Raw genomic sequence first — 24335 nt, forward strand, 5'->3', positions numbered from 1 at the left:
TATAACTTAGAGAAAAAGTTAGACTCAACTCCGGGCTTACGCACTAACTATAATGAAAATATTCAAGACTGTATCGATCGCGGTTTTCTGTCAAAAGTCGAAAACGCATCGAATTCAGAGGAAAATACTCCAAATTATTATATACCTCATCATGCAGTATACCGACCAGATAAACTCACTTCAAAAACTCGAGTCGTTTTAGATGCAAGTTGTAAAACAACCTCTGGAAAGTCGTTAAATGATGTTCTTTACACTGGCCCAAACTTACAAAGTAATATTTTTGATCTTTTAATTACTTACCCTGAGCTTATAAATAAGATTCCCGATTCGCATAAAAATCCACAGCTCGTCGATTTTGACACTGACTCAGAAATTACGACAAAAATCATAGGCATGCAGTGGCAACCTAATGATGACGTTTTTCTTTACAAAATTAACTCTACTAACTCTGACCAATGCACAAAACGCACGATTCTTTCCGCAACCGCTAGATTATTCGACCCTTTGGGTTTGCTAGGCCCTGTGACAGCGTTTCTCAAACTTTTAATTCAAGAATGCTGGCAGCGCGAACTTGAATGGGATCAGCCAGTTCCAGACTCAATAAAAAATAAATGGAATCGGTTTGATAGTGAGATTAACTATTTATCGCAATTAAAAATATCTCGTCATATAGGAATCACCGCGGGTTGTCACGTCACTATCATGGGCTTCGCGGACGCCAGCGAAGTATGCTACGGAGCTGTAGTTTATGTGCGCGTGAGCTCTGATGCAGATTCACCCGGTGAAGTCTTTCTTATCGCATCCAAATCGCGCGTCGCGCCTTTAAAGAAAATATCTCTTGCGCGGCTTGAACTGTGCGCAGCGCTGCTCTTGACAAATCTTTTATTATCGGTTCGCGATAGTATAGAGAATCGTTATCCTGTTAACTCAATTTACGCATTTTCAGACTCGACTGTCACTCTCACGTGGATACATTCTCCCGCGTACAAATTTCACACATTTGTTGCGAATAGAATTACTGAAATTAATTCGAAACTCAACGCAAAAATTTGGCATCATGTTAATGGAAATGAAAATCCTGCAGATGTAATATCGCGACCTGTAACTCCTAAAGCATTATTAAATCAATTAAATTGGTTTCACTCTCCTCAATGGACAGCTCAGCCAATCTCGCAATGGCCTATCGAGCCATTTCAAGTTTCATCTAACAGTGTTCGACTGGAAGAGAAAACTATCGCTCTTGTTTCAGAGACAAACTCTCAATCGAACTCTCACCCTTTCGATCGATTAATTGATCGCATTTCCACGTACCCAAAATTATTACGCGCTACTGTGTACGTGTTACGCTTCGCTAAAATACTACGTTCAAACGGAGTGGTTACATCCTCTGATTTAGAACTCGCTGAACTCTATTTAGTACGCCATATACAGGCACTATTTTTTACTCAAGATATGCACGCAATTAAAAATAATAAACCCTTTAACAAATCGCTTCTTAAACTTAACCCTTTCATTGACTCTGATAATATACTTCGTGTCGGAGGTCGACTCACTCACTCTCAACTCAACTATGGACAAAAGCATCCAATCATTCTATCGCCTAAACATCGCTTCACTCAACTTTTAGTTGATTACTTTCATGTATGTAATTTACATACTGGTCCTTCACTTCTACTCAGTCTGCTTAGACAGAAATTTTGGATACTTTCCGCACGTAACTTAGTACGTCAAAGAGTGCATCAATGCAATATCTGTTTTCGTTTAAACCCTAAATCTACAAACCCTCTTATGGGCGACTTGCCATCATTTCGCGTTTCAGAAGCTAAAGCCTTTGTTTATACATCGGTCGATTATGCAGGTCCCTTCTTTATTACTCACATTCGCCGCAGAGGTGTTAAAAGCCAGAAGGCTTATATTTGTTTATTTTGCTGTCTTACAACTAAGGCTCTACACATAGAGTTAGTTTCAGACTTAAGCTCTGATCTATTTCTCGCCGCTTTTCGTCGATTCATTTGTAGAAGAGGCCCCGTTTCCATGATATATAGCGACGGAGGTACTAACTTCATTGGCGCTAAACGCAAGCTTGACGAAATTTACGCTCTTTTGGAATCTGACTCTCACAAAAATTATTTAAGTTCACATTTGGCTGAACAACGCATTAAGTTTCTTCATAGTCCACCATATGGTCCGCACTTTAACGGCATCACAGAGATAAATGTTCGTTATGTAAAAGCGCATCTTTATAAAGTTATTGGTCTTCAAGTGTTAACATACGAAGAGTTCAACACTGTACTTGTACAAATAGAAGGCTTATTGAATAGTAGACCATTGTGTGTTCTTAGCTCTGACCCATCTGATATAATATCCGCTCTCACTCCCAATCACTTTCTCAATATAACTCCACTGAAATTCTTACCAGTAGAGGATGTCTCTGATATTTCTGACAATCGGTTAACGCGTTATCAGTTAGTCAATAAATTAGTGCAAAGCTTTAAAACCTCATACATTTCAAACTCATGTCACACTATTCTATCACTCATTCTGACAGTCCTTTTTCCTATCCTCTCCCTCCCACCTTCAGTCTCGCTCTCGCATCGCAACGCGCCGCTTCGCCTACCTATCTGGGCGTTAATTACTAAATAAGTATCCAAAATAAACCAATTCAAATAAACCCAAATCGCGCGCTAAACTCAACTCAATAAAAATTCAAGTGTTTGTGAAAGTGAAAGAAGAACCAAGCTTGGACCGTCCTGTGGAGTCTGCTCAATCGAAGGTATCCCATCCCGTTCCTATCCCAATCTCCTACAACTCCTTTCTGGTCCTACCGAGCCGCATGGTTCATTTCCTATCCTTTACACTTACAGAAAATCACAACTACACATTTTCACGCATCCGTCATTTTGACAACTCTCTAGAAAATTCTAGAAAATTCGCTCGTTTGACACATTCTTTCTGGAAAGTTCGATTCGTTTGACATTTGACACATTCTAGAAATTGCTATTCACTCAAACGTCAACTCGTTGTTTGTAAACACGTATATTTTTTAAATTCAATCTTTTAAAATTTTATTTCAATTCAATTTCAAATTCGCTTACATACGCTACGCATTTTATTTTCCTACTGGATTATAAATAAATACGCACAACTCAACTCATTTTTTAACGCTAGCTCTCGTGCGTGTGTTTGCTCACCTACCAATACAATGGAGGGAGTAAAACGCAAAATTAATTTGCTTGAAGCTAAAAAAGAAGCGCTTTTTCAGAGGGTTCAGGAACTATACGACCTCAGCCTAAAGGTCTCCGACCCTCAGATTGAACAAATTTTCATGTCTCGCATGCATTCGATTGAAAAAACAAGATCGGATTTTCTTGATACTATTGACGAACTTAATTTGTGTTATATGAAAAATGATGAGGAACTCAAACCTACATTTGCCGCACTCAACTCGTTTGACGATTTGTACTGTAACATCCTTTCGGTGCAAAGCTCCATTGCACAACTAAAGGCCAACACAGAGCGTCGCAAACAGGATTTCGTAAAAAAATTACCGCCTTTAGAACTAGTCTCTTTCGACGGAGCCCCTTCCAAGTGGCCCGTTTTCTACCAAAATTTTAAAACGCTTATTCATGAGAACACTGGTTTGTCTCCAGGTGAAAAGGCTCAATACCTTATAGGAAAACTTTCCGGAAAAGCACTTACAATTTGCTCGGGTATTCCACCTACTGGTGAGAACTATTACATAATTTGGAACAACCTATTAGAAAAATACCAAGACATAAGAGTACAAGCCTCTATGTATTTGGAACAGTTAATAAACTTCAAATCGCAATCTTTAGATGAATTTTTGGAACAGTATTGCTCAGCTGAAGGTGCCTTACGACGTTTACAGATTGATGACCTTTCCGATTTCATTTTGACTCATATTGCTCTCAGTAAATTAGACAAAGACACTCTAAATTTATTTGAACAATCCATTAAGCACGTAAAAATGCCTACGTTTAATGATCTCAAGACTTTTATAAAAGAACAGAATAAAATCCATACTTTACGCTTATGTTTTACGCAGAATAAGCCGTACGTTAATAATAAAACGAATTTCGCATCGCAGTCTAAAAACTCGAAACCGACACAGTCGTTTGTTTCTAATACAGCTTCTGGAGTAAAACCCAATCAACATTACTTCCAATCTCAACCGAATTCGCAAGGCTCATACACTCCATCCTCTGTACGCAAGAATTGTCAACTTTGTAAGACGGAACCTGAACATGCCCTGTTCAAATGCAGTTATTTTCTCTCGAAAAATGCGCCAACTCGCCACTCTTTAGTTACTAAATGTAACTTTTGCCTCAATTGTTTAGGCTTTCATAACATTAAAGATTGCAGATCTCAAAATCGTTGCTCAGTTTGCCAACGTAAACATCACACTCTTATTCATATAGATAACTTTAACGTGAATAGACCTATGACGTCACAACAGCTGACTTGCAGCGCGACGCTTTCGCCGACCGACGCGTCCATGTCCGCGCCCGGTCCGGTCACGCCGCCGTTGCAATCGATGCCAACCAACAATGTATCTCTCTCTGCAGTCACGCCGTCGATCGCTGATGAATCTAGTACCACGGTCTTATTACCCACCGCGTCAGTGTATACTTATGACAATAATAAGACGTGTCAAAAATTACGCGTGTTTCTAGACACAGGTTCGATGAGCAACTTTATCACAAATAAATGTTGTGCGCGACTGAACTTAAAAGTCAATCCGCTACCTACCACTATTAAGGGCATAGGTCAGTCTGAAAGTGTGTCGCTAGGATATGTATCTTTCACAATTGCCTCACGCTTTGATCCCAGGTGTAAATACACTATTAACGCACGCGTCATTGATACAATAACCGATTATTTACCTAATGTAAGGGTTGACATAACCCAGTTATCGCATTTACAAGGTCTTCCTATGGCTGATGACAGCTTCGATATCCCTGCTGAAATCGATTGTTTGTTAGGCAATGAGATATTCCCGCTTCTTTTAGGTAGTAATAAAATAACTTCACCGCAATCCTCTGTCATCGCCATCGAAACCACGCTCGGATATCTCGCTATGGGACGCGCTCAGTGCTACTCAGCTCATTCACGCAATGATAATAAAGCATTCTTTTGCAATGTAGACTCGCACTCATTAGAATCACTCACGCAACGCTTTTGGGAGCTTGAAAGTGTACCTACTAAGAGACACATCAGCCCTGACGATGATATATGTGAAAACATTTTCCAATCAACTCATTCTCGCGACGACTCTGGGACGTATACCGTTTCTTTGCCATTTAAACTTGACCCATCAGAACTCGGCGATTCTTACTTTACTGCTAGGCGTCGCTTTTATAACTTAGAGAAAAAGTTAGACTCAACTCCGGGCTTACGCACTAACTATAATGAAAATATTCAAGACTGTATCGATCGCGGTTTTCTGTCAAAAGTCGAAAACGCATCGAATTCAGAGGAAAATACTCCAAATTATTATATACCTCATCATGCAGTATACCGACCAGATAAACTCACTTCAAAAACTCGAGTCGTTTTAGATGCAAGTTGTAAAACAACCTCTGGAAAGTCGTTAAATGATGTTCTTTACACTGGCCCAAACTTACAAAGTAATATTTTTGATCTTTTAATTAACTTACGCATTTTCTCAGTCGCTTTATCTGCTGATATTGAAAAGATGTATTTCTGTGTGAAGCTTGATCAAAATCACCACCCGTTTCAACGCATATTATTTCGATTTGATCCTGAATCACCGATTGATACTTATCAATACAATAGGGTTTCTTTTGGCGTTTCTAGCTCGCCTTACCTCGCTATGCGTGTCGTTCGCCAACTCGCTGAGGACGAGCGCGCGAATTATCCTATCGCCGCGTCTGAAGCTCAATCCTGTATGTATATGGACGATTATGTCTCATCTATGGACGGGTTAGAAAAAGCTGAACAATCTTACCATCAAATGGTTAAGATGTTCATGGCCGGGGGGTTTAAAATGGTTAAGTGGATCTCGAACAACCCTGAGCTTATAAATAAGATTCCCGATTCGCATAAAAATCCACAGCTCGTCGATTTTGACACTGACTCAGAAATTACGACAAAAATCATAGGCATGCAGTGGCTTCCTAATGATGACGTTTTTCTTTACAAAATTAACTCTACTAACTCTGACCAATGCACCAAACGCACGATTCTCTCCGCAACCGCTAGATTATTCGACCCTTTGGGTTTGCTAGGCCCTGTGACAGCGTTTCTTAAACGTTTAATTCAAGAATGCTGGCAGCGCGAACTTGAATGGGATCAGCCAGTTCCAGACTCAATAAAAAATAAATGGAATCGGTTTGATAGTGAGATTAACTATTTATCGCAATTAAAAATATCTCGTCATATAGGGATCACCGCGGGTTGTCACGTCACTATCATGGGCTTCGCGGACGCCAGCGAAGTATGCTACGGAGCTGTGGTTTATGTGCGCGTGAGCTCTGATGCAGATTCACCCGGTGAAGTCTTTCTTATCGCATCCAAATCGCGCGTCGCGCCTTTAAAGAAAATATCTCTTGCGCGGCTTGAACTGTGCGCAGCGCTGCTCTTGACAAATCTTTTATTATCGGTTCGCGATAGTATAGAGAATCGTTATCCTGTTAACTCAATTTACGCATTTTCAGACTCGACTGTCACTCTCACGTGGATACATTCTCCCGCGTACAAATTTCACACATTTGTTGCGAATAGAATTACTGAAATTAATTCGAAACTCAACGCAAAAATTTGGCATCATGTTAATGGAAATGAAAATCCTGCAGATGTAATATCGCGACCTGTAACTCCTAAAGCATTATTAAATCAATTAAATTGGTTTCACTCTCCTCAATGGACAGCTCAGCCAATCTCGCAATGGCCTATCGAGCCATTTCAAGTTTCATCTAACAGTGTTCGACTGGAAGAGAAAACTATCGCTCTTATTTCAGAGACAAACTCTCAATCGAAGTCTCACTTTTTCGATCGATTAATTGATCGCATTTCCACGTACCCAAAATTATTACGCGCTACTGTGTACGTGTTACGCTTCGCTAGAATACTACGTTCAAACGGAGTGGTTACATCCTCTGATTTAGAACTCGCTGAACTCTATTTAGTACGCCATATACAGGCACTATTTTTTACTCAAGATATGCACGCAATTAAAAATAATAAACCCTTTAACAAATCGCTTCTCAAACTTAACCCTTTCATTGACTCTGATAATATACTTCGTGTCGGAGGTCGACTCACTCACTCTCAACTCAACTATGGACAAAAGCATCCAATCATTCTATCGCCTAAACATCGCTTCACTCAACTTTTAGTTGATTACTTTCATGTATGTAATTTACATACTGGTCCTTCACTTCTACTCAGTCTGCTTAGACAGAAATTTTGGATACTTTCCGCACGTAACTTAGTACGTCAAAGAGTGCATCAATGCAATATCTGTTTTCGTTTAAACCCTAAATCTACAAACCCTCTTATGGGCGACTTGCCATCATTTCGCGTTTCAGAAGCTAAAGCCTTTGTTTATACATCGGTCGATTATGCAGGTCCCTTCTTTATTACTCACATTCGCCGCAGAGGTGTTAAAAGCCAGAAGGCTTATATTTGTTTATTTTGCTGTCTTACAACTAAGGCTCTACACATAGAGTTAGTTTCAGACTTAAGCTCTGATCTATTTCTCGCCGCTTTTCGTCGATTCATTTGTAGAAGAGGCCCCGTTTCCATGATATATAGTGACGGAGGTACTAACTTCATTGGCGCTAAACGCAAGCTTGATGAAATTTACGCTCTTTTAGAATCTGACTCTCACAAAAATTATTTAACTTCACATTTGGCTGAACAACGCATTAAGTTTCTTCATAGTCCACCATATGGTCCGCACTTTAACGGCATCACAGAGATAAATGTTCGTTATGTAAAAACGTATCTTTATAAAGTTATTGGTCTTCAAGTGTTAACATACGAAGAGTTCAACACTGTACTTGTACAAATAGAAGGCTTATTGAATAGTAGACCATTGTGTGTTCTTAGCTCTGACCCATCTCATATATCCGCTCTCACTCCCAATCACTTTCTAAATATAACTCCACTGAAATTCTTACCAGTAGAGGATGTCTCTGATATTTCTGACAATCGGTTAACGCGTTATCAGTTAGTCAATAAATTAGTGCAAAGCTTTTGGCGTCGCTGGAGTCAGGAGTATTTAACTTCTCTACAACGCCGTGAAAAGTGGAATACGGTGACCAAACCGATAGATGTGGGCTCTGTTGTTGTTATAAAAGATGACAATGCGCATCCTCTTTGTTGGCCATTGGGTGTGGTTGTGGAAGTATATCCCGGAAAGGACAAAATCATTCGCACCTTAAAGATTCGCACTGCAACCGGTATTTATGTTCGGCCTGTAGTTAGAGTTTGTCCTCTTCCTTTACAGTAACTCAAATAATGCTTTTAACTTTAATTTTTCTTTAACTTCAATTTAACTCAATTTTAACTTTAATTTAACTCAACTTTAACGCTCATTTAACTCAAATTTAACTCGTTTAGTTCTCTCTAACGCATGCTTTTTTGCGTTTTTAACTTTATTTTTTTTTTACAAACGCTACTCAATCTAGAGGAAGACCTCTAGGCCGGGGGAGTTGTACGCGCCAGCATTAAAACCTCATACATTTCAAACTCATGTCACACTATTCTATCACTCATTCTGACAGTCCTTTTTCCTATCCTCTCCCTCCCACCTTCAGTCTCGCTCTCGCATCGCAACGCGCCGCTTCGCCTACCTATCTGGGCGTTAATTACTAAATAAGTATCCAAAATAAACCAATTCAAATAAACCCAAATCGCGCGCTAAACTCAACTCAATAAAAATTCAAGTGTTTGTGAAAGTGAAAGAAGAACCAAGCTTGGACCGTCCTGTGGAGTCTGCTCAATCGAAGGTATCCCATCCCGTTCCTATCCCAATCTCCTACAGACAATTAGTGGATTTAACAAGTTTGGAAAGTTTCAAAACTACTCGGTTTCAGAGAGATTTGACAGTTAATCCCCCAATTTAACCAAATTTAAATCCTTCCACTCCATTAAAATGCCTGTAAAGGTATTTTAAGATAATATCCGATTTCAATCAACCTACAACACTGTGAGAAAGTTAAGGCCTTTGTCCAGTAGTGGATTTATAGCTGAAACCACAGAATAATAAGTACCTACTAAACGAACGAACTGTAAGAAAATAAGTTTTTCCATAGATAAAATTTAAGTATGTAATATTGTAATAAGTAATATCCTGAAATATCAAATATATTTCGTTTATTTTTTACAATCTACTCGTACCTACCTCTGAAGATAAGGTCTATTTAATATTCTTTTTCGTTTTAAGTTATAAAACAATTGCAATGGCAAAAGTTTTATCAACACAAAAGCCGTACCATGCTATCATGAAATAAGTATACCTATAGATGCTTTCTACCATCAAAATAAATTCAGGCGGGATGCGATTGAACAAAGAAACACTTGTCATAAATAATGATCGCCGAAAGAGTCTGTAAACCCAACACCATTACAAAGGAAAATAATGAGTAGAATTTGTGATTTTGTAAACATCATAAAAATATTTGGAACCAAACCAAAAATACAAATTTTTTGTACAAATCTGTTCTGTTGGCAGGTTTTGAATTGCACGGTCGACCTCGTAATACTTGAAAATACAACTCATTGGTTGCACTCGCGAACTTTTAGTAGGTATGCAATGTTGGGAATATTTGTATTTTTGCGCGTAATATTTGCGTATAGTTGTGTCAGTTCTTTTTTTACTCGAAAATGACCTAACAAAATCATGTTAGAAATATTACGAGTACATCGTGTCCAATCACTTTTTACTCTGATATTGCACTGGGTGAGAACGGGGTTGAGGGCACATATTTCAAGCCCTACGCAGCATTTTTGCACCCTTCTGAAATTTTAGGCCGCCAGTGAAACAAGGAGGCTTTCTCCTTTATTAATCTCCAGAAATGCCTGTTCTATCAGACATTTTCAAAGAAACTGGAGTTCCTTCAAGCAGGTCACAGGTTTTGACAAAACTTATTCGAATATCACTGTTATAGGTAATGATGGTTTTCTTTTGTAAATACCCAAATAACCAGTTAATTATATATAATATGTATAATTCTAATAATCACAGAACTGGTAGGATTTTTTTAACTAAAGACAACTTGCATATAATAAGAAAAATAATAATTTAGGTATCTCACTCGTATCTTGTATCCTTATGATAGACAATTATTCACTAAGTAACTACTTTTTGCGTGTTTCTACTTTTGCAGGATTTACAGGTAATGGAATGGAATGGTAAGTAAGAACATTATAGTGAATAAAAGAAAATATATTCACTTTTAAACACGTTCCAGTTCCGGCATGTGTTGTATACTTTTTCAGGCGTGTGAAACGTGGCCTTTAAGGCTCTGGCAATAAGAACTGCACAAGAGCACTCGGTGATCCTGTATATTACTAGACTTGACGTCGCTAAGGGATTTCGAACCTCGAACTTTTGTAATAATAATCAGAGTTCCGGCGATATTACTCAACTTCACGGCGGTAGGCACGTTATTAAAAATATTTTTAATACAATTTCGTTTCATGCAGTAGCTATTACGTGAGTTTGCAGGTTCAGTAAGTGCTTCATTTCAACTTCATAATCTACGAGTATTCTATTCCTCTATTATGTAAAACAACTGTCCTTCCTGTAGTGTCTGGAAGAGCTCGCTCCCTACCGATAAGACCGCCTAAATTGTGCTTTTGATTTGACATCTTTTGAACTTGTATTTCTTTTATATGTAAGTTTTGTGTGGTTAGTGTGTAATAAAAAGTATCTCTAATAAAAACGAACGAGACCAGTATCTAATGTCTATATTTTCTATAGATATACTATTTATTAGATACAAACTTTGTACAGTGCAAACCACCGGAACATTTTAAATGACTCGTCAAAAAAGCGACCGTAACTGTCGCTCGTTTAACGTACCGTAAGAAAAATAGCGCTCAAAAAGACTAAACGAATGAATGTTGAACAATGGAATCACATTCAGTTGTTCGCTTCCTTGATTACAAATTGTTATAATTGAAGTAAAAGTCCCAAAGGTTTAATGCATTTTACTTAATTGTTAGCACAATTCTTTCGACACATAAAATTAGATTATATTTGTATTAAAAATGTACGGTTTTAGGATTTTATCCTTTATTTGTGCTCTATGATGTTGCTTTTTGCCTTTCATATATCTAGGCCAACAAAAAGTACCCTAAAAAGATTCCTTAGGAGAGCCTCTCCTCTTAGGACAAAAATGCATTCTATAGGGATACCTTTTTTACTTTTAAGGTACAAACCGTAAAAATATTCAAATTTCTAATCAATTACGCGAGATTTTATCATTCGTATCAAATAACCAAGATATGAAAACTCAAACATCGGGAGACGGTACTGATCAGAAAATATCGCAAAAATTCTCACGCAGTTCCGAGAACTTCAGATACCAAGCAGTGAAGTGATTGAGAAACCATATTGATCGCGAACCCTGATTATTTTTTCAATAGATGTCATAAAAATATAAATGTGATGTGATTGCCTTATATGTATTATGATATAAAAGTAGGTGGTACTTAGTTGAGCAGGTATTATTTAAAATTGGAGAAAAAAATATTTAACGTTTCTCTTCGTTCTTGTTTATGCAAAAAGTTACCTCAGTTATCTTTCAATACTACCTATGTACCTACTTAAGTTTACCTCGATAGTTGAAAGAGGGATCTTTAGTTTCAAACTATAACCCCGTATGAAAAAAGTTTTATTATCATGCATCCATAAGGCACTGGGATCAGATTTGGGGGGCAAATGTATAATTGCTACATAATATTTAAAGATGTAAATAAAATAAGTAGTTGATTCTTGCTGTCGTTCGAGCTTTTTCTAACACATGGGGAACATATAGGTATATTATGTCGTTGTTTGTAATTAGGTATAGACATAATTAATTTGAGGTTATTCTAGTTGTATAGTAGGTACCTATAAATACCTACTTATATGTATAGGTTCAATGAGCACCCTTAAAACAACATTTGCCGATCGCAATGTACAGAGTACAAATATGGTTTTCGTAGAAAATCAATTATGTGTAGGCAGTTGTATTTATTTGACTGTAAATACTTATTTGACTGTAATAGAACTCTCATTGTAAGTTATCAAACGATATATTCTCCAACTTTTCCCAATATTTATTATACACATGTCAATAAAACATACTGAATAGGTACCTAAATATACGAAAGAACTTAACAGTTTTCCTGGAACTATTTATTTGCTCAAGATGAAGCCTATTTAAGGAGTACTTGTACTTTACTTGTACTTTATTTATTAATAATACAATTTAAACGCAAGGAACACGTAACTAATTAAGACAAACAAATATTTAATTATTCTTGCCGTGAAATATGTTTATACGCTTACAAACATTAATAATTATTATTTACCATTAATTTAAAGAAAGAAAAGGTACAGAAAGAATTGATTTTAGTTCTGATAAAAATTATAAGCTCTCGAAGGCTGAGAGCACCACCTTACTTTAACCGTAACTATAAACTAGTTTTATAACCTGTTTTATGTGTGAAGTTTGACAGACTTAAAGTAAAGTGTTGCAACCCAGCCATTAATGTATTAAGTTCTATTAGTTGTTGAGCAAATACAATCAAAAATAAACTTTTAGGGATGATTAAAAATGTTGTTTGTAGAGCTTAATGTTAGCTTTATTTATAGAAATAATTAGCATGCATCAAAAATTCTCACCTTTTTGTTGTAAGGCTCCAGTGCGGACATCCACTACAAGAATGGCGATTATACTCATGAACCACATCGAAGGAAGCATCATAAGTCTTTTGTATTCACGTTACAGTCCACTATCTACGTTAATAGTAACAATTGTTTCCTGCAATCGTTCAATATTTATTAACGATTAATTAATCAAACAATTCGCTTGTTGCGTCAAATCATATAAGATATAACCTACGTATTGATTTGCCTGACCTATTTAACTTGAATAAATTAAGACATCAAAAAGCCGCCAACGACGTGGAGGTGTGAACAAAATAAAGGGCTCCCATTGTTTGTGCGCCTTTAATTCGCCACCCGACGTCTGCGCCGCTTTGTCGCCGATATTCCTCGCGTCAAATTTATTCAAATTAACACTGAACTCATAAATTCCGACTCTATCATAATCAAATTTGAATAAATCAACTCCCCTTGCCCCAATTTTAAATGGGAATTACTAATGTCAACACACAAACATTTCCACACACGAAAACTTACTTCAAAAGTCCATTAATAACAATATCAAGCCTCGCTAGTATTTTTAAAAACTTTTTGCTCTATTTATTACAGTTGTAATAAAGCAAAATTACAGTTTTATTTCGCGCACGTGTTCGTCAAAGCGCGCGTAGTCCTCGTAGCGGCGGCGTCTACACCGTAGCAGCCGCGTCTACGGCGCGTAGCAGACTGCCGTAGCTCGTAGCTCGGCGGATTCCCGAACCCGGCTGGACCGGGATGGTGGCAAATAATTCATTGAATTTATGATGTACCGTTCATATTGCTGCTCGGGAATACCTAGCACTGTACGCGGTGGCATAAATAACGAGCCGTGTATACGTAACACGATTTAGAATCCTCGTCGGCGCCTCGCGCGGTGAGAGTATATCAAGCCGAGAGAAGTCTGCTGTCAGTCAGTGGATTACCTGGCTATTGTGTAGATTAATGCGTCTATTGCTTTGTGCTTAATATGGCTCTCATTAATGCTGCATTGTGGAGCGCTGTAAATCTTAAAAGCGCTGGTAATTACGGCAACTATAAAAATCACGGTATTGTATCCGTTGCGGTATCAAAGAGAATTGGTATAATGATTTAGCATACTGCGAAACAGTTGCTAACCTGATTTAAATATACGAACGAGATTAGTTTTTGTGGTGGTAACTTACTTTTGATTTATTACTACTTTTTATTATAGAAACATTGTGAAACATTTATTGTTGGCTTTGATCAAGTGCATCGTTAATAACACCTTTAATTTTGAGAAATACATTTTGAAAGTTTGGTTTCTTAAAAAATGCCTCATATTTATTAAAATGACCAAGATGTTTACGTGATCAGATCAGCGTAAAGAGATGATTACATATAAACACAGACTCATTATCTCTGCAACCCTAGAAACACGTAAACACATACTAAATCTTAATTAGCAAATGCTCAAGTGGTCTAATGTTTACAAAAAAAGTCACGAGCTCAGTCCCCGGGGCGGGGCGGCGAGGGGAGTAATTATTTACAAATAAGAATAATGTATTCAGAGAAGAGAAAAGATCGGAATAAATCTTCCGACTCAAGGTATCCAGGGATATTGGTAAAGCTCATCACACACTACTAACGTCAATTCATTATGTAAAAAAAATAATGTATACGGAAATGTTTCCATTTAAAAGAAACGATGAGACACCTATTTAAAATCGCTCGAATTTAATACTCAAATTACGCTCGAACTCCATCTGATCTTAACTTATTCGTACTTCTCAGTAATTAATTTCACGTCATTTACTTTTGTCTTTGTACGTGGAAACTTGGGCAACTTAATTAAACTTCTCAACGGAGAGCATTCGTGTTTTGTTCAGATGAACTAACCTTTAGGAAAAGCGGAAAGCGCATTTGCTGAGAAAAGGGATTTAGAGTGATATGCACTAATTCCTTGGACATCAGAGCATTACTTAGCTTTGCAATTACGAACTGCAGGTGTAAAGGCAGACGGGGGATTCTAATAAATCATTCCTTTGGATGTAGGTTCAATTAGGTGCTGCGAAAACGAGAAAGAGTTTCTTTCACGGTGAAAAAATAACACAGACGATTTTTAGGGTTCCGTATGACAACCATATTTGTTAAAACATTTAATATTATGGGCCATTTTTTTGTATAATCGCATACATGACAGAGTAAGAAAGGCCTCTTACTTATTTATGAAGACACTGAACATGATTGAATGGCACGCATGTTCGCTGTAGAAAGTATAAAACTGGGTTTATTGGAATGTATGTGTGGACATTTTAATTTAATCATAGATTTACACAAGAATTATACGTTATAATTATTCGTATTATGTATCAATCAATTGAAAATGTACGGAACTACCCGCTCGCTTGTATCATTCGCACTCGGCCAGTCTTTTTGTTTACGTGTATATGTTACGGTCAAAGTGATAAATGTGAAAATTATGAATAATCGCCGGTTATTATGAATAATTACCGCATGATTTGGTGAATGTGATTAATATGAGGTCATTTATGTGTGTATAAAACTAAATAGGCGGCTTAGGGGTGGCCCAAGGGCCACCCCCGCCGCACCTTAACCTATTTTTCACTTTAAATCAAAACATTATGTTATAGGCATTATGGAAAAGTAATATTATGCAAGAAACATTCCAAACTCATTATGCCAAATTATAATAATATATGATATCAAAACGTTCTAAAGTTTGGCTGTACACGAGCACGTACACAAGATGTTGTTCTCTTTTATGAAATTTGTTAGTACTAAGGTTTAAATATTAAATAATCACTGTTAAACGTGATTAATTTATCACTTTCACCGCGACTGTCGGTAATTATTCATAATAACCGGTTATTATTAATAATTTTCAATTTATCACATTAACCGTAACATATACAGACAAAGAGAAGCATGTTTTCAGGGTGCTTTTCTAATGTGTTAATGCATACTTTTGGTATTTGTTTTCTTTTTTTCCGAGCTATATGTATAAGTCTATTTTATACTTACAGCTATACACTTGATCATTCGTACCAAACAACTTTCTTTTCAGCAGCTGTTACTTTAAGTTTCTCACTATCAATCAAACCTGATTATGCTTTATTTTGATATTCTCACCTGGTTTTTATTTAACTCTCAAACTCTCTCTCTCATCTCAAATGCCTAACGGCCCTTCACATTATTTAATTACCGTGAACTTTAGCCGACTATACCTAAGACCGTACCAAGAGTGTAATAACTAAATTTAATGTGTCTAGTCCTGCCACTGGACAAAGGCTCGTTTAACTCCTTGAAGTTACTTACGGTAATATATTAAGGCATTATTGTGTCATACACAACAAACAACTATAAATCTTGTCCCTGGACCTGTTTCCATTAAGCAGGATAGTTCTTAAGGTGAGGCTTAGCGGTCAACGAGGGATGATGTAGGTGCTTACTTGCGGCTACTATCGCGATGCAGAACCACGTAGTGTGTCCTGGCCCTAAGCTGGCGCACAATGTACGAAGAAAAGCCAGTTCACATTATAAAATAGCCTTTGTCGCTTGACTAGCCAGCTTGTCTGGATATAAGTTAAGTAAGCATTATGATCCATCTAAAGAAAAGTGCTTGCCAACAGATGAACACATGTTATCACGCTGTGGACCTTTCAGAATCTTACTTACTCAGGTAAATCTGTGTATTCAAACAATGTTTTTCCTATCAATAACAGAAAAAGTCGTAAAACATACGCCTCCTCCCACGTATCTGAGGAGATGGAGAAAATCAAGGCGGATGCATAGATATTTCTATGTTCAGTATGCATCCGCCTTGATTTTGCCAGCTAGTAACAAAACCACTCATAGGGTGTTACCATCAGTGTGCTTGCCATGAGTTTACGTAAGGTGTTCTCGCTAGTGACTGCGTAAAAAAATTACATTACCTAAATGTATGACGCCCCTAGCGGCTACTTTCAACTAAAATCTTCATAGTTTTTTTGACGCACTCGCTAGCTAGCACACCTAACGTAAACTCATGGTAAGCACACAGGTAGGATGCAGGACAAGAGCTTCCTCACTGTAGATAAAAAAATCTTTCTATTCAGGTGGGTTTCTTTACTATAACCGATGGTTAATTTTGCTATTTTTCCGGCTGTGGTGGCGCTGCTACGGGCGGGGGAGCCGCCCGACGCATTAATTGGCAATTTCCGCGGCCCACTGCCCGCCGCGATCCGCCGTACATTACTCATCGGCACAGATATCAGATAATGACGTTGCCAGACTTTGACTAGAGGGGATTGACGATTCGTTATCAACAAGGATTTGATTAACGGTCAATGGATATGGAGATTATATGAGAATACAGGAGAGAATATTTAATACAGCAGGTAATAGTTGGTGAGACGATAGTAATAGGTAGTCCTATAAGGTATAATTTGTAATCAGATTAAAAAAATAACGCAAATAATCAAAGTCATAGTAGCCGAAGATATAAAATGATCACTAAAATTAAACTAAACCTGTTAAAATTAAACTTTTTATCAATTAAATCTCATTTCGTTTTAATTGATAAAAAATGCATATTGCTCTTGCACAACAATATGTAAACTAATTTATTATTTAAATTCTTAACAGTTTATAATTCTGCAATCCGTGGTGCGACACCCGTAAAATATTCGTCTCCTGGGAAGAAACTTCCGGTTTTATTCTGTGGTTCCTATTCGCCGGAATAATTGCACCGGAATGGGCTGGGCGTGAACATTGCATTGGACACTGCTGTGATACAAATTATGGCGAAGACGGATACAGTACACGACGGATATATTGGAAGTTATACATACAGGTAGGTATAATTAACGGTTAAACAAACTTACCTGAAGTGAAGTTTGACTGTAATTATACGAGACGTTACATCCGAAGAGATTTATATGGTATTACAATGTAGTTTCACTTCTATATGTACTAGGCATCACACACAAATATTCAGAGCTAAAAAAAAAATAACAAGTTCCTTAGTAGCCAGCGCCATCTGTCGTCGCTGCGCAGGGGCGTTCGGCCCGCTCAGATGTCATTTATTTCAGAGAGTTTTTTACTTATTTCATTTAGATAAAGGGCAGGTCGATTAGACCTAGGGTTGGGTGGGTTATAAATCTCTTCGGATTACAGTCAAACTTCACTTCAGGTAAGTTTGTTTCACCGTTAATTATACTTACGACGTTACATCCTCGAGATTTATATGGTATTACAATGTAGATGTTCAGCGCGATGAAATAAGTAAATACATTATTATGTCTTCTCGAAACTAATTTATTAACAAAATATGGAAACGAAAATATAAATCACAGCTTATACATTTTCTCTTAATATATAATATTGCGATTGCAATTTAATTAAATACCACATTGGCATACCGATTGCAATTTAATTAAATACCACATAAGCATACGCTATAGGGCGATTATAAAATTTGGCGAAAATCAATGAATTACCCGTCCACCCCGCAGCTCGTTTTATGCTGTCAATTGAAGCGCCTTTTCGACTAGCGGCGGACGTGGATGCATGTCGCGTACTATGCGCGCCAAATATACTGGTATCCACGCCGCTATCTGAGAGGACATTTTTAATCCATCGACCTATGGTCGATGAGCTGGCGTTGTGGTAAGGTTTTTTAATTGTCAAGATCAACTTATTAGTATGCGTAAGTTCCCTATATTCTTTAGTGGCGTTTATGTAAGCCACTATAGTTGATCCCGGGCATATTTCGGGTCTTTGTTGAAAAAAGGGTATGACGAGTGGGTGAATTGTACGGTTTGGTGCAGAGGTCTTGGTTAGGTTATCGATCAAAATTTCTATTTTTGATTCTAACGTTCTGACGTTTGATAGTTCAATTAATGATAACGTCTGGGTCCGTTGTGCTGTTGACAATGAGAGCAGAGTTACCAATTTTTTTGAAAGAATTTCGAGGTTTTGCCTTTCATTAGGAAAGAATTGTGAAAGGTGGTTCAAAACTATGTTCGGGTCCCAGGTTGATTCGTATTTGGGAAAACATGGTTTTGTTCTGTATACTCCTTTAATAAATCGCAGTATCCTGTCATCTTGTGAGAACTGTTTGCCCAGGATGACAGCGAGAGCAGAGCGTGTGGTATTTAAGGTGGAATAATTCGAGCCGGAATCATATAGTTCAGTGAAAAATTCTAGAATTTTTGGTATGTTACTGCAAAACGAGTCTAATTTGTGGTCTTTACAAAATTTCCACCACTTTTTGTAGGCGCAGTTATACTGTTTGAGTGAACTCGGAGCTAAAGATGATATCATTATTTCCGAGGTTCTTGTGGATAATGATTGTCTTGAGAATGCACGCTTGATAATACTGACGACACCAGGGTAAGTTGTTGCCATAATGGGTGAGGGGTCCTGAAAGGCGATAAGAGAAGGTCAGGACTGGGTTGTAGGTAAATCATATTACTACATGATAACGACGTGAACAGTGGATACCACGGTTGACTCGGCCAATATGGTACTACCATGATACCGACGGCATTGTCGTTTACAATTTTCCGGAGACACTTTAGTATGAGGGAAAAGGGGGGGAAAGCATAAAAAAAGTATGTTTTCCAGTCCACAGTAAATGCATCAATGTCGAATGCTCGGGGGTCTCGTTTCCAGGAAACGTAATGCTGACATTTGGCATTTTGGTATGTAGCAAACAAGTCTATTTGTGGTCTACCGAAGGTATCTACGATGGTGTCAAAAGCCGTGGGCGCTAGGCTCCACTCAATGTCAATATTATACCGTCTGGATTCAAAATCAGCTTCTACATTGTCCTTAGATTTTATATAGGAGGCTACCACAAATAGATGTCTTGCTTCACACCACTGCCATAATTCTTTAGTTATTTTGTGTAAATGAGGGTATTTAATACCCCCCTGTTTGTTGATATATGCAATAGCCGTAGTATTGTCGATCCTCAACAGTACTTCCCTACTCCTTAGATTTTTTGCAAAGCATTTTAAGCCTATGAATGCTGCTTTCAGCTCTAGCAGGTTTATGTGGTCACCTGCCTCGTTTGTACCCCACAGGCCATTAGTACGCTCGCCATTACAATAAATACCCCAGCCAGTTAATGATGCATCGGAAAATATCTCTATAGCAAATTTATTACTCCGAATAGGGTTCTGTGAAGTCATTATATGATTAACCCACCAGGACAAGTCAGGTCTTAGATTAGCAGACACTGGCATAACTTGTTCGTAGTCATCATCATTTACTTGCAGGGCTAAGAACTTCTCTCTTTCAAGTTCTTTCGTATAGAGCCATCCGTATGATATGCCTGGACAGGCAGAACAGAGTGATCCAAGAAAGCTGGCAAAATCTCTTATAGTAATAGATTTTTGTTTTAGAATATGCTTAACTTTTTTTAACATTTTTAATTTTTTAGTGGAAGGTAATTGCAACACCATGTTTTGAGAGTCTAACTCGAAACCTAAGAAAGTTTGCAATTGAGTTGGCGTCAGATTACTCTTTTTTACGTTAATTATGAAACCGAGACTTTCAAGTAAATCTACGGTCTGTGTAGCACAATCGAGGCATTTATTGAACGATCTATCAATTATTAGGATATCATCCAGGTATATGACGATTAAGAAACCCTTGTTTCTAAGAACTGATACTACGGGTTTCATCAGTTTTGTGAAGATTAAAGGTGCTAGGGACAGACCAAATGGGAGACATTGAAATTCATATGTCTGTCCTTGAAATTTGAACCGTAAAAATTTTTTACTAAATTCATGAGCTGGTACCAAAAAGTATGCGTCCTGAAGGTCAATTGTGGCCATAAAGTCATTTTTAGTAAGTAGTTTTGTGGCTGTTCTTATATCTTCCATTTTGAAATGGTAAGGATCAATAAACTTATTGAGTTCCTTGAGATTTAGGATAAATCTAAATGTACCGTCACTTTTTGGAGTTAAAAATATTCGTGATAAGAATTGACCAGGTACGTCCTTACATTTTATTACCGCTCCCGAACTTAGTAATCGAGAAATAGCCAAGAGCATATTATCTGATTCGGAAGCAGTTAGATTACTGTTATCAGGTTGAAAAGATTGGTGAGGCACGTCATTAAATGGTATTTTGAAGCCACTAACACAACCGAGTACCACGGGATCTTTTGTTATATGTTTCCAGGTATCTAAGAAGTGGCGTAGCCGGCCTGCATGGAATACCTTATTTAGGTCCTGCGAGTGCGTGAGTTCGCTTTCGCTGCGGGAGCTGCTCGCGCTGATGTTGGCTGTCTGCGTGACGTCTGTGATTGATGTGGTTGATATGGTTGGTAACGGTTCTTTGGCCCACCCTGTCTGGGTGCCTTTGCTGGTGCTTGGTTCCGGGGTGGGCCTCGCCAGTTTCCCTGGAGGCCATTAGTAGGGCGAGGATGATTATCCACTCGCTTAATCTGAAACCCTGATCTTTCAGCGGCCTTAGCTGCTTTAATTTTATCACCTAAGGCAGTACCGAATAAAAACTCGTCTCTTTTCACATCTGCAACCATGCCATAGAATTTTTTATCAAGTGATGTAGTAACTAGCTTTCTTCTAGTTTTGGTGTCCTCATAGTGGAGATCGAGCAGTATCTGACTAACTTCCGACAGTTTTTTTAGGATACTGACTTTATCTAAATCTGTCGAGATAATATCTGTAGCCAAGGTTGTTAAACCCGCTATTCCGAGTCCAAGATAATTTTGAGCTTTTTCTAAAAGCTTGTCCCTATTCCGGACGGTGTCACTAAGAACAGCAGATATTTCTTGATTAAGCTTAGGAGCTTTCGCTAGTTTAAAGTTTTCGGGTATTGGAATTTTCTGCAAAATGGCCTCTTTTGCTTCTTTTGTCATTCCCTCGACGATAATCCTACCCCAGCGCAGTGGCGGGGCAAGACCTAAATTTGATGTGGGCAAGACAGATTTCGCGAGGCCTTGTTCTGTGGCGACCTGAAGACGGATTTTATAAAATAATAATCAATGGTCTATTCATTGACAGTTTCTGATTTCTTGATTCAGTGATTATTTTTAAAGGAATTTTGCGCCAAAGAATAATGTTTGTCACTTAAAACCGTGTTGTTGCTTAATTTTGTGTCTGATTATGGCTGAATTTGTTTGGAAAAAAAAAAATTAACTACATTGTTTAGCTATCAATAATTTATCCTACTAATATTATAAATGCGAAAGTTTGGATGTCATGATGTCTGGATGTCTGGATGTTTGTTACTTTTTCACGCAAAAACTACTGAACGGATTTTGTTGAAACTTTACAGTATTACGGTTTATAATCCAGATTAACATATAGGCTATAATTTATGACGATCTGTGACATACCTACTAAATTTCACGCGGGTGAAATCGCGGGCAAAAGCTAGTATTTAAAAGTTGAATTTGACATGTGAGCATTATTTTTGATGCGCGAGGCCCCTTGTTCCGCGAGGCCGTAGGCGGTGGCCCACGTCGCCTACGCCTTACGCCGCCACTGCCCCAGCGTTTGGAGATTTCTTCACTGATGGCTGGACCAAGTGTTTCATCTTTGCTTTGGTAGTCACCAAGTGCTTCAATTATTTCTGGAGGAAGCTCCTCGGGAATTTTGGCAGTTTCTGAGCTTGTGCCGGCTAATGGGTCATTAGAAGTCGGTTTTTCACTTATATTAGTGACTATCACCTCAGACCTTACGGAACAAGGTTCTGGTGACGATTCTGATCTTGAAGAGTCGATGAGAACACTTTGTGAGTCACGCGGTGGAGTTTGTTTGTCACGATAGTTTTCTGAAAAAATCAGAAAAGACATCGAAAATGTTCAACCGTCAATATAACCGTAATAATCTATGATCTACGGGAATCGTTATTTTTTGCCATAGGTTATAATCACGTTACAACACGAGGCTATATTAAGTTATCAGCTATGATCGCGTCATAGAGAATAACATGGGTGGAATATTGTTTAGTTATCAGCCATGATCACGTCATGGAGTATAACGTTTGGTAACATTCGTCATCAGCCGTGATCTCGTCACGGAGAATGCGATGTAGGTATTATTAGCATGAGAATAATTATTTTGTAATTAATTTACGTAGTCAACTGTACCTACCCCAAAGATGCGGGTAGAGGAAAAAAAATACACATTCTTTGGAATGCTATTATTATATTCCTTTGTAATTGATACGCAGCAAGAAAAAAAACATAACGTCGAGTCTTCACTTTGATATAAACATGTATAACTATACATACGTTTCGGTTCAACACTTTTCTTGGCAAAAAAGAAACGGTTACTAACCTTCATATTCAGTCGATGACGAACGTCGAAGACGTTTTTCCGGACGTCTTATTTTACGCCTTATCCGGGAATTACTTCGCTTCCTTTTTCCCATGATTATGGAATGCACAATTTAAATTTTTTATTGTAACGAAGTGGCGATGCCCGCACACACACAATGAATGACATCTGAGCGGGCCGAACGCCCCTGCGCAGCGACGACAGATGGCGCTGGCTACTAAGGAACTTGTTATTTTTTTTTTTAGCTCTGAATATTTGTGTGTGATACCTAGTACATATAGAAGTGAAACTACATTGTAATACCATATAAATCTCGAGGATGTAACGTCGTAAGTATAATTTATGATAATGTAATCCAAAATGGTATTACTTTTCTAGATATTTAGGAGATGACCTCCTGTCCCATCGATGACCATGATTAGGAATGCAGATTGCTAAAAGACCAGTATTTTAGTCGTAATGTCCGTATGCTAAATTATTTTGTTGTAACAGGATTCTAGATAATTATCTGTCTATTTCAAGATAATCCTACTTGTACTAAATTGGGACATGTCATAAGGCGTGTATTACAATGATATACATACTCGTATACGCGATTAAAACTGTCAATTGTAGTAAATGATGAATAGTCCCAGAATGATTACTTTGAACTTGGCATGATAATATACATAAGGTAGCAATTCTCGTTAAGTACCTACTCAATTTACTCGTTAAATACCTACAGACCGCGGGCTGGAAGACGTAGCGTGGGCAGGCCTCCTACTAGGTGGACCGACGATCTCGTAAAGGTCGCGGGAAGAGCCTGGATGCGGGCAGCGCAGGACCGTGCATTGTGGAAAACCTTGGAGGAGGCCTTTGTCCAGCAGTGGACGTCATTTGGCTGAAACGAACGAACCTACTCAATTTAATATAAATTAATTACATGACATTGATGATAGTACCTACGAGTATCTTGGTGTCATTTATTTCTAATTGTTTTCCATAACTACCTCTATTAGCTACAGTATACTACTACCTATACATGCGATTTCGTGCTTAATAGAAACACAATAAAAAGAATAAAGGTTACGACAAAAATAATACGAATCACTAAACATTGATAACAACATAACAGAGCGCCACAGCAAATGTATTTATTGTTCCAAATAAATTGT

At 37.9% G+C, this 24335-nt stretch overlaps 1 protein-coding gene across 3 annotated transcripts in view; it reads right to left on the reverse strand.

Annotated features, from left to right (window-relative positions):
* Positions 1–13570, reverse strand: part of LOC135081737 (uncharacterized) — a 34932-nt gene extending 21362 nt beyond the window's left edge. The window contains exons 1-2 of one of the 3 annotated variants that reach the window (XM_063976521.1): positions 13403–13570; positions 12884–13022 (exon numbers count right to left, since the gene is read on the reverse strand). In XM_063976521.1, coding sequence (XP_063832591.1) covers positions 12884–12965 — 82 coding nt within the window. In that variant the 5' untranslated portion in view covers positions 12966–13022; positions 13403–13570. Of the gene's footprint in view, positions 1–12883 lie in introns of all 3 variants that reach the window. The other 2 variants (XM_063976522.1, XM_063976520.1) reach the window with 2 other exon arrangements.
* Positions 13571–24335: the final 10765 nt, after the last annotated feature.

This window comes from Ostrinia nubilalis, chromosome 20, assembly GCF_963855985.1.
Source record: "Ostrinia nubilalis chromosome 20, ilOstNubi1.1, whole genome shotgun sequence".
Taxonomy (NCBI): Eukaryota; Metazoa; Arthropoda; class Insecta; order Lepidoptera; family Crambidae; genus Ostrinia; species Ostrinia nubilalis.